The 13588-nt window shown below is 36.9% G+C and overlaps 1 protein-coding gene across 1 annotated transcript in view; it reads right to left on the bottom strand.

Moving 5' to 3' along the window:
* Window positions 1-13588, bottom strand: part of LOC308200942 (uncharacterized protein) — a 56643-nt gene that overhangs the window by 17307 nt on the left and 25748 nt on the right. Inside the window, exon 10 of the mRNA XM_080607561.1 lies at window positions 11830-11935. Within this exon, the coding sequence (XP_080463687.1) occupies window positions 11830-11935 (106 nt within the window). The remainder of the gene's footprint in view (window positions 1-11829; window positions 11936-13588) is intronic.

Below are 13588 nucleotides of genomic sequence, written 5' to 3'. Positions count from 1 at the left end.
TACTTCTATGGTAGGTCATCAGAAGTGCACTGAAAGATCAGTCCTTGGGAGACAATGGATTCTGCATCGTGTTTGTATGCAGGTAGGAACTGTGAGAAGATAAATTTCCCACTTTGTCCTGTGCTCATGCAATTTTTGTCTTACAACAGCAATGAAAGCTGATAGCAATGGACAGTATTTATGCGCTCAATGTTAAATGGTGTCAAGTCTAATTCTTCTAATTACATTTAAATTGACCTTTTTTGAACATGCTATTTCACGTCAGATGACGTGAAATAAGTATAAATTCAGGATTTTTTCCCCTTCAAAGTCCATGGGAATGCATTTCATATAACTTCAGTGCTGGAACATCATTAATTAACCCCCTGTCCCTCTTCCATGCCAGCTCTCTTTAACTAGGCAGAGCCCAACAAACAACTTCTGCTGTACTCAACAGTGCATTATCTGAGTCAAGTGTCTCCATGGTTCCTCAAAATTAGAGTTTAAAGATTCAAAAAGCTTTTGATCTTACACCTGAAAGCTGAAAAACAGATGTAAACCAAGGCAGTAAATGGATGGTCTGCATCACAAATAGAATGCCAGTCTACCATGCACTGCTTTTAGCAAAGTCTTTATTATTGTATGTACAAAAAAGCTAAAGCTGTGTTAGATGAGGAAAGATATAAAATGCCTTTACAGCACTAGAAAAGCGTGTGTTCTGCACATTCCTTGCTATTATGGGGCAATATGCCAACAGTGAAAAAAGTAGATCCATACTTATAGCTTTCTTCATCATAAGAAAAGTATAAAAATATCCATACATAATAAAGCATAGGCATTTTCTATAAAACTTCACATAAAATGAGGTAGCCTTTTTTGTCAGGTTATTGGTTGGCTATGGGTTTCACAATTTTAAGGAAAAAAGGAAAATATATTACTAAAAACCTAGTGGATTTTACTAAAATGAATTATTTTATAGAATTGTATAGAACCAAACAAACCTCAGAATACATTTCTTTTTCTGGCAGTCACAAAGACAGACCATTTCCAATTGCTTGGTCAGATTTTTTCACGTGCTCTCACCAGTCACTTTTTAATTCTATATTTTAAAACCAATTTTGTGAAAGCAAATTAATAAAACCCTCCAAGGCCACCAGTTTAAAACTTTTCAATACATCTAGAAATAATGATTAATAAAAATATTCACATCATGTTAAAAGAGAATGATAAAATACTCAAAAGTACAATAATCAAAGCACCAGTAGTACTATCACCCTCCCAAAAATCTACAGTGCAACCAAAACTCACAGAAGCATTAAAAAATGAAGAACAGATAAATAAATTCAACCGAAGTTATAAAATCACCAAATCCACTTTAATTCAGTCTTCCCAATTTTCAATTAACATTAACACAATAATCAGTTATTATTAGAAAAAAAGCAAAATGTAAATTTCATAGAGTATTTTTATCTGAATAGTTACAGAATATGAGTGCTGACATCATTCATCTTTCTCAAAATCAGTTTTTTGTTGTTTGTTTTTTTACTTTGAGATGCATGCAAAAGTTACCAGTCATCTGAAGCTATTATCATTTCAGTTTTCTGATCACAGAAATCCAAACTTGTAGCATTTTCAGAACTGTATAACTTCAGAATTTTCAGAACAGTGTAATATCTTCTTATTTAATTACTACTTTGTTTACTAGTGTGACTAAATTAAGTCACTGGTTCAACAGCTTCAGCCCTGCCAGTAAATTCCACTTGAGAAAAGATAAAACAGTTCTTTTAGGATTTTTAAGTGGGTCTTCTCTGTCAATATTCTGTTCTCCTACTGTGCATACAAGTAAATAATTTTAACACCTGTAATCAGTACAGTGCAGAGAAGACTGAAGCCAAGCAGAGCTATGGGATCAGGGGAAGGTTTTGCCCTGATAGCTATACATTCTTGTTTTTGAACAAGAGCTCATCAGCTGCCTTTTTTTTTTTTTTTTTTTTCCCCTGGTGGGAGGGGGGAAGACTGACAAACTGCTTCCTCCTCTTCCCAAACACAAACCTCAACTCCAAAAATAAGATTTTGTAATTTGGTGGGAATGTTACTGCTTTTACTTTTTTTTTTTTTTTTTTAATTAAGAATCCTTTAAGAACTGGCAGACTGGACAACATACAACAGCACTCCCTGCCTCCTTTTAACACATTTACATAGCATCAATCAAAGCCCACTTAATCAATCTACTTTGTCCTTCTAAAGAATTATGCTAGAATTTTAAAATATGCCTTCTCTTTCTAACATATGGAGAAGAGGCAATGTTGTAGTGTACCATCACATGCAGTCTTAGTCTAGCAGTAAAACAGAACTGAGTGATTAGACCATGCAGATTACAGATATGATAAGGCTGCAAATTATGGAACTTATATAAAACCTTTTGGTAGATCTTTACGACATTATCAACTCAACTATAGACAACTAAACTCAACTCAAGGCAGCTATACAGGCCAAATACATATCATGAGAAATTTAGCAGCTGTTATAATGGCAGAGGCTGTTTCAGGGCCAGGAAAACAGTCCGGCAGCCTCTGCTCCCCAGATGCAGCAGAGCTACCCTTTGAGGCCACTGCAGAAGGAAAACAAGCCAGAGCACAGCAGGGCACCCATACAACATACACACATGCTGTACTCCCCAACACACAGACAATTAATTGTCTCAGCACTACTGCTGTCCAAGGGCTAAAATGGCTTCCACCGAGGTTTTGAAACACCTTTAAGCCTACCACAAGGCTTGACATGGATGACACATCCCACCAGAGTAGTTTACTACAAAAAAAGTTTATTTACAGAATAAGAATTTGGGTACACATCATTTTATGCCATTAGCTTAGGGAAGACCAGGAATGAGCAAACCTGATTGAATTACTCTTCAAGGGGACATGCACTTGGAAGAAACCAGGAGAGAGAGAGGGAGAGAGAAAAACAAACAAACAAACAAAACAGGAATAAGTTTGGGGGATTATATTAATATATTACTGATATTACTATATTAAATAAAATGAAACCTTAATTCAGTGCATTTATATTGGTTTCCTTTGAGAGAGGAATGTAACAAGACAGTGGCTCATAATGCTGGTGTTGGGTAAAAGCTCTTCAGCAATAAAAATAATGCCTTGCTACTTAACATTATATTGACTTTTTTTCCATAAAAATCTTACTTATGGCAAACTAATCTAAGATAATAATGCTTAGACGTGTATTGCACAAAACAATCTCAAGAGGGTCTTTGATCCAAGGAGTTGTATAAAGTGAGAGAACAACTAACAGATGACAGAACAATAGAAATAGATTTTGACTTTTGGTTGAACATAAGGTAAGGAGAAGGAAAGGTGAAGGAGGATAGGTCAAACACAATACCGAACTAAAGGCCTACATGGTGGCCAGGCCATTCTAGGGTCAAAAACAAATTAGTGCAAGCCAAAGACTGAATCACTTCTGGACTGACTCCAGGACAAAAATATCACCAAGATCTTCCTACATTTTGGGGGGGCAATGACCAAGGCCTGTAGTCCACCTCACCCTTGCTGTATCTGCAAACTTCGGCATTTCAGCTCATAGCCAACTCAGCAACTTGCTCCCAAATCTGGCTTTTGCACAACTACCCTTTCAGATTTCTCCATCATTTTCCTCAAGTACTACTGAGATGTAGCCTTCAGACTCTCTTCTTCCAACCTTGTCTAGAAATGCCCAGGCAGGCTTTTCCTTAGTGCTCACCTCTTCCCTGCCTTGCATTGCTAGACTCACTAGCCATTCATTTTCCTCCAATTTTCCACCAATATTTACTCACACCCACATTAAGCAGTCAAACAAAAATCTGCTTAACAACATAATTTGTGTTAAATGACCCACCCACTCATTCCTTTGAAGACAGTTCTGCTAACAGTAGAAATGTGAATTTAGCAGTCCTGGGTCACATCACCCTCTTTTCCTATCACTTCATTCTCTCTTAGCTCTCCCACTCCACTGCATTCATTGTTGCTGCCTTTCCTCCTCCTGTTGGGTAACAGATGACTATTCCAGAAATTAGGAAGGGAAGAGCAACAAGGCCCAAGCTACAGTATTGTAACTTACCTGGTCTGCCAGGAACTGAGAGGCGTCATGTGCTCTTTGGCCATCCCAGGGCTGGGGAGCACCCAACAGGTCAACAGAGTGAGGGCACACAAGCTCAGCCCTTTGTCTACCCCACTTCAATCCCTGACACTTGGCTGCTGAGCACAGGAAAGGGCACCTGATCTCTCTCAGTCATGGCCAGATCCATCAAGATCCCTGCAGGTCATGTTGGGTGTACAGCTTGCACTGCACATGTCTACTGCAGTTTACAGTGATCAGAATCAGCCTATGAGACCCCCCATGTACAATGTGAATCTTGTTGAATTTATTCACTGGCTGAGGATTACTAATGCCACAGTACTTTTTTTTCCAGGCTCTCTCCTCCTTGTGCTATTGCTGTTACCACCTCTATACCTTTGCCTCCTTCTAAAACCTCAAGGTTATCTCTCTCAAACTCCCTCAACTTCCAGACTGACATTATCTTGTAGCATCTCCCAGAAAATTCAATTATTGTTGTCTGTCCCATCAATGAAGATATGTTTATTTCTCCCTACTGTACCTTATGGGGTCTCCAGTAAGTGTCCTCAAATACCAGATGAAATGCTCATGCTATTTGAATGGACAGTGTAAATATTTCCTGGGAAGAGCTGCACTTCTGAATTTCTCTTGCTCTGTCAACCAGCTACTTCAGTAAAGATAGATAGCTAGATGTATAAGTCAACAGCATTACACTGATTTTATGGGTAGAGCACCTAAGAAGAACAGTCAAGAGGAGTATCAAGAGACCCGAAAGAAAGAGTCCTCTAAATAACTGCTGGAGGAGTAGTGATATTAGAAGGGAAATCAACAGAACTATGAATCAATTAAAGGAGAAAGAAAAAGCATCATAAGAGAGAATTAAAGTTATGTCCAATTGTAGAGCCTTTATAAAGAAAGTCTGAAATAGCAAACGATTTTATTCTGTATACTTAGTCACAGTTCTGGAGGCTCGAAATATACAGTTATCTATTGAATTGGAACAGATCCAGCTGTTAGGTAAATTAAGTCAACATTTACCACCTGATAATATCTTCCATTAATTTAAAATATTTAACACATTATGACAGTACTAATATAGTTAAATATTATATATTATTCCAGTATCATGCATTTTTCTTATTCATCTACCATAAGTCAATTTGGCATCTGTAACACTGATACAGAGACATGAACAAACTGGTTGTAAATATGACTAAACACAGGACAAACACATATTACACCATACAAAACAAGACAGACAAGACATTGCAACATCAGCCTGAACTCTCAGACAGTTGCTGTACAAGGAAAACAAGATTTTACTCAAGATTCCAATATTTCACTGGACCTTAAGTAGTACCTATCAGAGGCTAGTGTTGAAATTTTTTTCAGGTAACATAATAAAGCAAATAGAAATGATCACCTTTTTCCTTTAGCCCTCCTTAAATCAGTACTTCTTGGTATTTTAAAACTCCCATTTTATATAAAGAAAAAGTAACTACTTATTGATTTAAGTTATTGCACCAACTTAGCAACCTTTCTAAACTAGTGACCTGTATGAATGTATTACAGCAGTCTTTGATGTCCATCTATTCCTACAGCAGGCCCACAGGGCCTAGATGTCCTAATGGGTTATAAATATCAGCACCTTGTCTAACAGTTCAACACACCTTATTAAGAACTACCTTAGCGATGTTTAAGTCTTCTAATTAACAACTTGGCCAGGCAATTCCCAGCTGAAAGAGCTGATGCTATGAATGTATAAACAATCTCACTAAACTCCAGCAGTGATTCTACTTTTGCCAATAGATAAACAATGTATTGCATTGCTCAAGTCCACTGAGGCATGACGAACACTTGGACTGCGGGTGTATAATTTATGTTCTGCCATATATCTTCTTTCTCCAAGCTCCCAGGGTGGGTTTCTTTCTACATTTGTTGTTGTGTTTTTGCAGTTGCTGTTGTTTTTGCTTTTACTATGGGTACTATACAATGCAGATTTTGGTTAGTAATAATTTGGCTTCTGTCTGTTGCTGATAATTTCATCTTCTCATCCTCTATGCTTCTGTCTGTCTTCTTTTACTTGACCTAAAATTGAAACTACTTCCATATTAAAACTGGGCTATTTTTCAATGTGTCTCAAGTTGGAGTATTTTGATAAAGAAGTTTGCAGCTGTTTATTAAGTCTTTGATGGGAAAACTTCTGTATTCTTCGTTTGTGCAGTACAAAACATCACTTGCTCGTTAGCACTTTGTCCTTTCATGCAAGTATCTTCCACAACAGAACAGGATAAAGCTTCTCTCTGGTGTTTGGTCACCATTTATTATCCAGTGAATCTGAGACTAAAGCTGGAGAACAGCTCATGGGCCATGACCTAGAGACAGTTCAATTCAGTAGTTAGGGAATTCCATGTGAAATCTGAGTTCTGTTGATAATTCTGTGCCACAGAATCAAATATCCTTTTCTCTTTTCAGTCCACTTCAGAACAGCTCTTTATATCTGCATCAACCCACTTGCCTTGCTTACAAATGTAAATACTTTTCTCCTCTCCCCTGCTTCGTAATACTAAATAATATTATGTACAACATGAGCTTTTTGTGCCATGAAAGTGCATTCCATTTCATTTTCAACTGCACAGATTTCAAATCTAAAGCTCTCTTAATCTCTCCAGGACTGAAATGGGGATAATGTCAAGAAATGCTTTTGTTGCTCATATAAAATTTTGGATTTGATTTGAAGATTTTTAGCTTTATCTTACACTAAACTGTTTCCATTCTCCTACACAGACATAAATGGTTTAAACCAACTGACCATATAGAATAGATAACCTAAAAGAGCAAGCTTTCATCCCTCTCACAGAAGCATTTCCACCCTTAAAGAAGCAATGTGGTTGCAGCTTCCCTTACCCTCCCCTAGCGCCGCTGTGGCTCCATCTGCCTATCAGTTCAGTCTCTGAACTGGAAACTCCTTAGTGGAAGGGTCTGAAGTTTGCATCCTTCCACCTTTTATGTTGGGATTCTCCCTGTGAATTTTCTGCTTCTGATCAAGCTAGCTATTTTGGGGCCTGCCATTGAAAGCCTGTCTCCGCCCAGTCAACATTTTAAAATGATTACAAAGGAGAGGGATAAAAAAAAAAAACAGAAGTGAAGCTAATCAAGTCTATCATTACTAATGTTCACTGATTTCACCACTGAGCTCTTAAGTCACCCATTCCTCTGTCCATCTCTCTCTTCTTTTTTTTTGTTTTGTTTTGAAAGCCTGCTACGTACAAATAGGAGATAGAGGCTGGACTTCTGCACACTTGCCAAATGCAAGTCCTGCACTTTCAGCTGCAATAGCAGGGAAATATCTGTAAACCTTAAGACATCTGCAGTCTCTCTCCAATGATAACATCAGGCTTCAAGACTATGCTGGATAACTTTCAGGTCAGCTGTTGCTCTAAAGGGTTCTTTCTGATCTTGGTTCTCACAGAAGAGAAACCCTACGAGGCTGAAAAATGGTTGTGTGAGAGATGTAACACACAGAGATGTTGAAGGTCACAGATTTGAGAAAACTTCCAGAATTTTTCCTTGTTTTGTCTTTTTTTTTTTAATCTCTTTAATTTTACCTCTTATTTCTTCTTTATTTTTTTCTTCTGAAAATTGTTTTCCATGCTCCTGTTTATGACTGGTCTGTCTAGGTCAAATTGAAGAAGGTTTTATTAATGCCTGAAATGTCACATAAGCACACTGAACTGTGATTGTCCTTCTCTGCTTGGGCTCAGTTCCACCAAAGGCAATTCGCATATTTACAGCATTCAGTATCAGCAAGATGGGTCCTTTGGAAATGAAGACCTTAATACTCTTTTCCCCTATGCCTTCTACAATTGGTGCTTCTTTGTCAGTGTCCCCTTTCCTGCATGCCTAGATTAGGACTGACAACAGCCTCCTAACACATTTTAAATGCTATTAAAACAGCACTAAAGGTGTAAGAGCTGCCGATTGCATCTCAAAACTCCACACTAAAGCTTTTCCTTTCACTTCCCTCTTGACTGCTTGCTGTTCTCTAACAGAGTGCCTCCCATTTATCACTTGCACGTGATCCATCATCTTTCCCTAAAAAAGAACTGAACAGCAATCTATTTTGTGATTTTTCAGCCATCAGATTTGTCTGAGTATTTTTTCAATTTTGACAGTTCTCCATATGAATTTGAAGCAGCATATTTTGTTTGTTCAGCGCCCCTTTGAAATGATGTTCATTTCTGTAGCTGCACTTTGTCTAAATTGGTGATGCTAACAGCACAAATCTGTCGTGGTTTACATTGAAAGAATAAATGCCCATTTATACTTCAGAGCTATATCTGAATATACCAAGCTGAATACTAAACACTAAGCTTATCCTGTAGTCAAGCAAGTGTTTAGACATTGTTCTCACCTAGTTCACAGAGTATCTTTTTTTTTTTTTTTCCAGTTTCTAACAAAAATACTGCTGATAATTTTGACTGTCATTCTACTTCTGTTCTGGGTTTCCCAGGTTAGCCTGTTAGCAGTCTCTTCCCATGCATCAGAGAAGCTAAGAGTTTCAGAGAGCATGCTTCCTAGCTCCTTAGGTCATTCTTTCTCAATTATATTATTTAAATACAAGTTATTGATCATTATAATACCCTCATAAACCCTAAGATGTAATGTTATTTTACAGATATCAAGCATAAAAGTATTTCAATGATGAGTAACATGGCAGGTTTACATGAGATTTTACTTGATCTTCCTAGCCACTACATTCTGCATTAGGTTAAATTTAATGCAGAGAGATATGTATTGTTCAAGTATACTCTGATGAACACATTTCCTGGGACTCAAGTAGCAGTACAATTATAAAATTTTCTCTATCTACTCTAGTGTGTTTTAGTGCTACTGCTCACTAGTTTTTAACATCTCCAAATCATCTCTTCAGATAGTATTCTCTTTCAACGTCCTACCTTTTAAGAAGTATTTTTGTTGTCAGTTTCTCAGCTACTATGGCATAGTTAATACGTGTTGCTGAAAGTGAACCTTAAAACACTTTTCTAATATTTACATACAGAAGAGACGCAAAACAATGCCATGTGTGTGGGCAGTTCTGATTTTTAAAGGGCATACACATCGCAATGCTTTCTTCCCCACAGTGGGCAACTACAGCTCTTTGTATCCAATTAAAGCTTCTATTTTTAAGCCTTTAATTAAAAAAGGTTTAAATGGAGCATGCCAGCAATGTGGTAGATGTTTTCTGAAACATACACCACAGACACCTGAAACATACACCATAGACACCATGAAATTAAAAATATTAAGTGCCTAATTTATTTGGCACCATCAGACCTGATCAAATTTCTGCTACTGAAATCTTAGTTCATTAATCAGAATATAATGTAGTTACAAGTGTTCATGCAGCTTTCAAGTTAACTGTATTAAAAGAAAAACTAAAATAGACAAGGAATAAAGGAAAAAATAAAGTATATTCTCTATATAAAGCAATAAACAATTTGCATAGAGTTAATTGATCTTGAAAAGCAGGTAGCCAGACAGCAAATAAAGTAGTTATATTTGACAGTTAAGTAGTGAGTTAGACATTTAACATTCTACTTTTTAAAGAGGATGACCAGAAGATCTAGAAGGGCTTTCTGTGTAGATGACTACACCAGTAGATACATCTTACAAGGAAGTATTGGTAAAAGTTAACATGGCAACAGGTATATTAATAGTAAAAGGAGTATTGCTGCTAACAATGCATACCATAAATGCTCATTGGATCTAGAGATAGTAGTTAGGATAAATATTAGGGGTATCTGGGAGATTATTGCTAGGTGAATAAATGGTTTGGAAACTAAGGTAAATACCACTGAAATCCAATGTAATCAGTAAAGTATCTAAGTAACTGAAAAAGGGACCAATCAGATTAATAAAGGGGCTGTGATTACAGAAGATGGAATATACATTCATCCAATGAATATGAAGATAACTGATGATTATGAGTATATTATGAAAATGTGTGTTTCTAAATAGTATAAATGTTTGTTGTGTATGCAAATCGAACGAAGTTAGATTTGGGCAGACATGCCCCTAACTTCCGGCACCTAATAAAAGCACCTTCATATAATCACTCTGTAGTTATGTGTCTTTACGAACGCTAACAGAATCAGAAAGCTAAACTCTCCAATTAAAACTATTATTTTTGAGATAATAATCCCTGGCCTAAGCTTTATACATGTTTTTGCGAAAACACTCCATGGAATTGAACGTATTTGTTATACCAACGCAGTCCACTAGAGGTCGTTACGTTGAGCACTTTAGAGTATACTTAGCAGTAACTACTAGTGTGTATTACTAGAATGTAGTATGTATTACTAGAATCATCTGGTTTGCCACAAATATCAAAGTGACAAGTCCTATAGTACTTCAGAGCAGGGAAAAAAAAATGTCTCACAATATGCTGGTTGACTTACTGAGATATAAAATAGACTCCAGATTAAATAATTGTTCCAGATTAATTAGATTGGGTTATTAGATTGGAGATGTTTTCCTTACTAGAGTACTGTGGCATAAAGACTGCTAGCCCAGTTTTAGACAACCTTCTATGATGCTTGAAAGTAGTAAAAAAAAAAAAAAAAAAAGCAAGCTGAACTAGAAAACCTCAAGACTTTATAACAGTACACTATTGAATATATGTGACGGAAGAACTTGAATGCAAAGAGAGAGGTAGCATCCCACTTTTTTTCTATTCAGTTTTGCATCTCTCTGCATGTAAGACAGGATCACTTAGTATCAAACATCTGATCATATATCAGGACTGCATCAGAATCTTGTAACCAATATATAAAGCAAGATAGATATAGGTAAATAGCATATAGACAGAGGTGTATATAATAATACTAAGAAAAATCCAAGTCTAATCAGAAATCCTCTAATAGCATATTATGAATGCAGAAAGAATGCCTTAGAATAGAATAGTTTCCAAATATTTGATTTTGTGGAGGTGTGATGTTGAAATACAAATAAGAGATATTTCATGAATGCCCATCCTCTGTGCAGGAACAAGGCTCAGCATAATAGTGCTGTCAGTCTGTTTTGTATAGCTCCAATTTAAACAATTTACGTATATCCCATGTCAGTCTATCGCTGACCTGGAGAAACAGAAATGTCTGCAATCACAGCTTTCTGACTGCTGAATGGTTTCTTGGCATGTAGGTAGCCTGTAACTTAAAGCAGCTTTCCAGCAAAAAGATGCTTATAATTTTGCAGAAAATCAGATCAGCTATGATGATATCCCAAGTTTTTTTTTTTTTTTTTTTTTGTTTGTTTTTTTTTTAAGTTGAAATCCGTATTTGTCCTGCTATTTCTATAAGGAACTGAATCATAAAATATAAAGGGCAGCTTCTACCTTACCCTTGTGTATAGGAAGAAGACCCTTAATAACTAGTCTGCCCTGTTTCTGCACTCCGAATGCTTCAAATTAAGTTGTATTTCCTGGACTGACATAAAGAGCTCAAAGACTTGAGTCAACCTAAAGATCACAGTATATAAGCCAAAAAACATTGGATTAAACTGCTTTTAGCTTCTCTTTCTGCTTTACTAGCTTCAGATGCTTAATTCGTCTTGTATTGTATTTGTAACTCAGGTGGCATAAGGAAATTGCACACAGAACATAGCTCTCTGGATTACGTACTAAAAGAATCACCATTCCCAGAAAAGTCAAAAATACATTGTTTTACTGGATCTCACCTCCTCAACCATGTGCTTGACTTTCTTCTGTTGGCAGTGGACCATATCATCCAGATGTTTGATTCGCTCCCTGAGGCTTGCTGCTACCTCCTCCAAATGCTGTGACCTAGCAAAGATGGAAGAATTAAGCATATAAATGTGGAGGTATGCAGTATGAGGAAAACAAGAACAAATTGCCATAATCCCACCACAAATCAGGAAGATTAGGTCCAGAGGTAGACAAGCCAAATTCCACTGGCAGACGTGGATTTTATTTGTGTAAAGTACGTTCTAATGGTACTCTTGTAGTCAAAGTTGCTGTCTCCACCCGTGTTAATTCACCTTTGTCTCACATACTGGTGTGCTTACTCAGAGCCCAAAGTGCTGACAATTAAATGATATAATAAAGCACATCTCCTTGAGATGTCTGTTTTTTCTTGGCATTTAGACAACTAGATCTTTATCACCAGAAAGGCACATTTATACGGACTTATTAGCACCTGCAAACTTCTTGGTAATGCATACTAAATAGAAGCCAGAAGGCACATCCGCAGGTGTCCTTTTAAGTGCTCTCCTATTGTAGGGCAGCCATGAATCAAGGATTTGGCATAGTTGCCAACAGTACTAGAATGCTAACTGGAGTAGTTTTAAGTCAACAACAGTCAGCAGGAACTGGTGTGGATGTTTAAAGTTTCTATGTATCACTTTGCAGACAGATTCTGTATTTCTTCAAAGCAGTTTTACACAGAAATAGAACACCCTCAGAACTCCTATCACAAGTTAACTTGACAGCTTGCCAGGAAAGTAGTTTTAGCATATGTGAAGAAACAGGAGGGAAGCATAGGAACCTCTGTTTTTTGTTGTTGTTGTTGTTTTTTGTTTGTTTGTTTTTATCCGAATGAACAATTCCTGAAATTCTTAAAGAAATCCATCACTTGCCTGCAAAATAAACTTCTGTACTCCTATGTTCAGGACTGGACAGGATTTGAGAAGTGGAGGAGGGGATTCAAAAACAAAAAGGGATCTTTTCATCCTGCTCTGTGTACAGCAGAAGAAACTGCTGAAGCTGCAAACAGAATGACCATTTTAAGGCAAAGCAGCAGATGGCAAACTGTATGACATGATTCCAATGAATGACTGAATTGTATGCTGTTTCTCTCCCATAAACAGTTTCTATTAACAGTAAAGTAGTCTATGAAACTGTAACTGCAGCACTTTGACAAGGACTCAAAAATCAAGGCACTGCTGCAGGTTTTTCAATCCTGCATATTAAGGTCTCACAAAGTAAGTTTCCATTTTGATTGCAATTGTAATACAGAGCTGGTCTCTCATTGAAAGATTCCAAATTTTAAGTACTGATAGTAACAGAGAAACAACAGATGTCATTGCTCATGTGGAGATAAGTGTGTGGCTAGGAATACACAGGTGAAGAGAAGTTAAGCACAGACCTCAGCATCTGAATAGAGATTCATTGCTTGCATTACATAGATTACAACCACATGCTTGTTTTCATTGCACTGCACAAATTCCTGTCTTTCCTTTACCCTCATTAATGCAGCATAACTTTTCATGCTGAGTGGATAGGGCAGTATTCACTGAAGTGAGAAGAGTATCTGTTATCCGGTGGTAAAGAAAGAAGGCAATTATCTTTCATCTCCATATTCTATGTTGCATGCAACATCTGTACACTCTAAATTGTTATTTTAACAGGCTGATGTAAAAAGATGTTTTTTTCCTGAAACCAGATAAGCAGGTCACATCAATACAACTAGTAAGATGC

The sequence above is a fragment of the Anser brachyrhynchus genome, assembly GCF_964034855.1.
Source record: "Anser brachyrhynchus genome assembly, chromosome: 11".
In the NCBI taxonomy this organism is placed as follows: Eukaryota; Metazoa; Chordata; class Aves; order Anseriformes; family Anatidae; genus Anser; species Anser brachyrhynchus.
The sequence above is the reverse complement of the archived record's forward strand: the minus strand, read 5'-3'. Positions and strand labels throughout refer to the sequence as shown.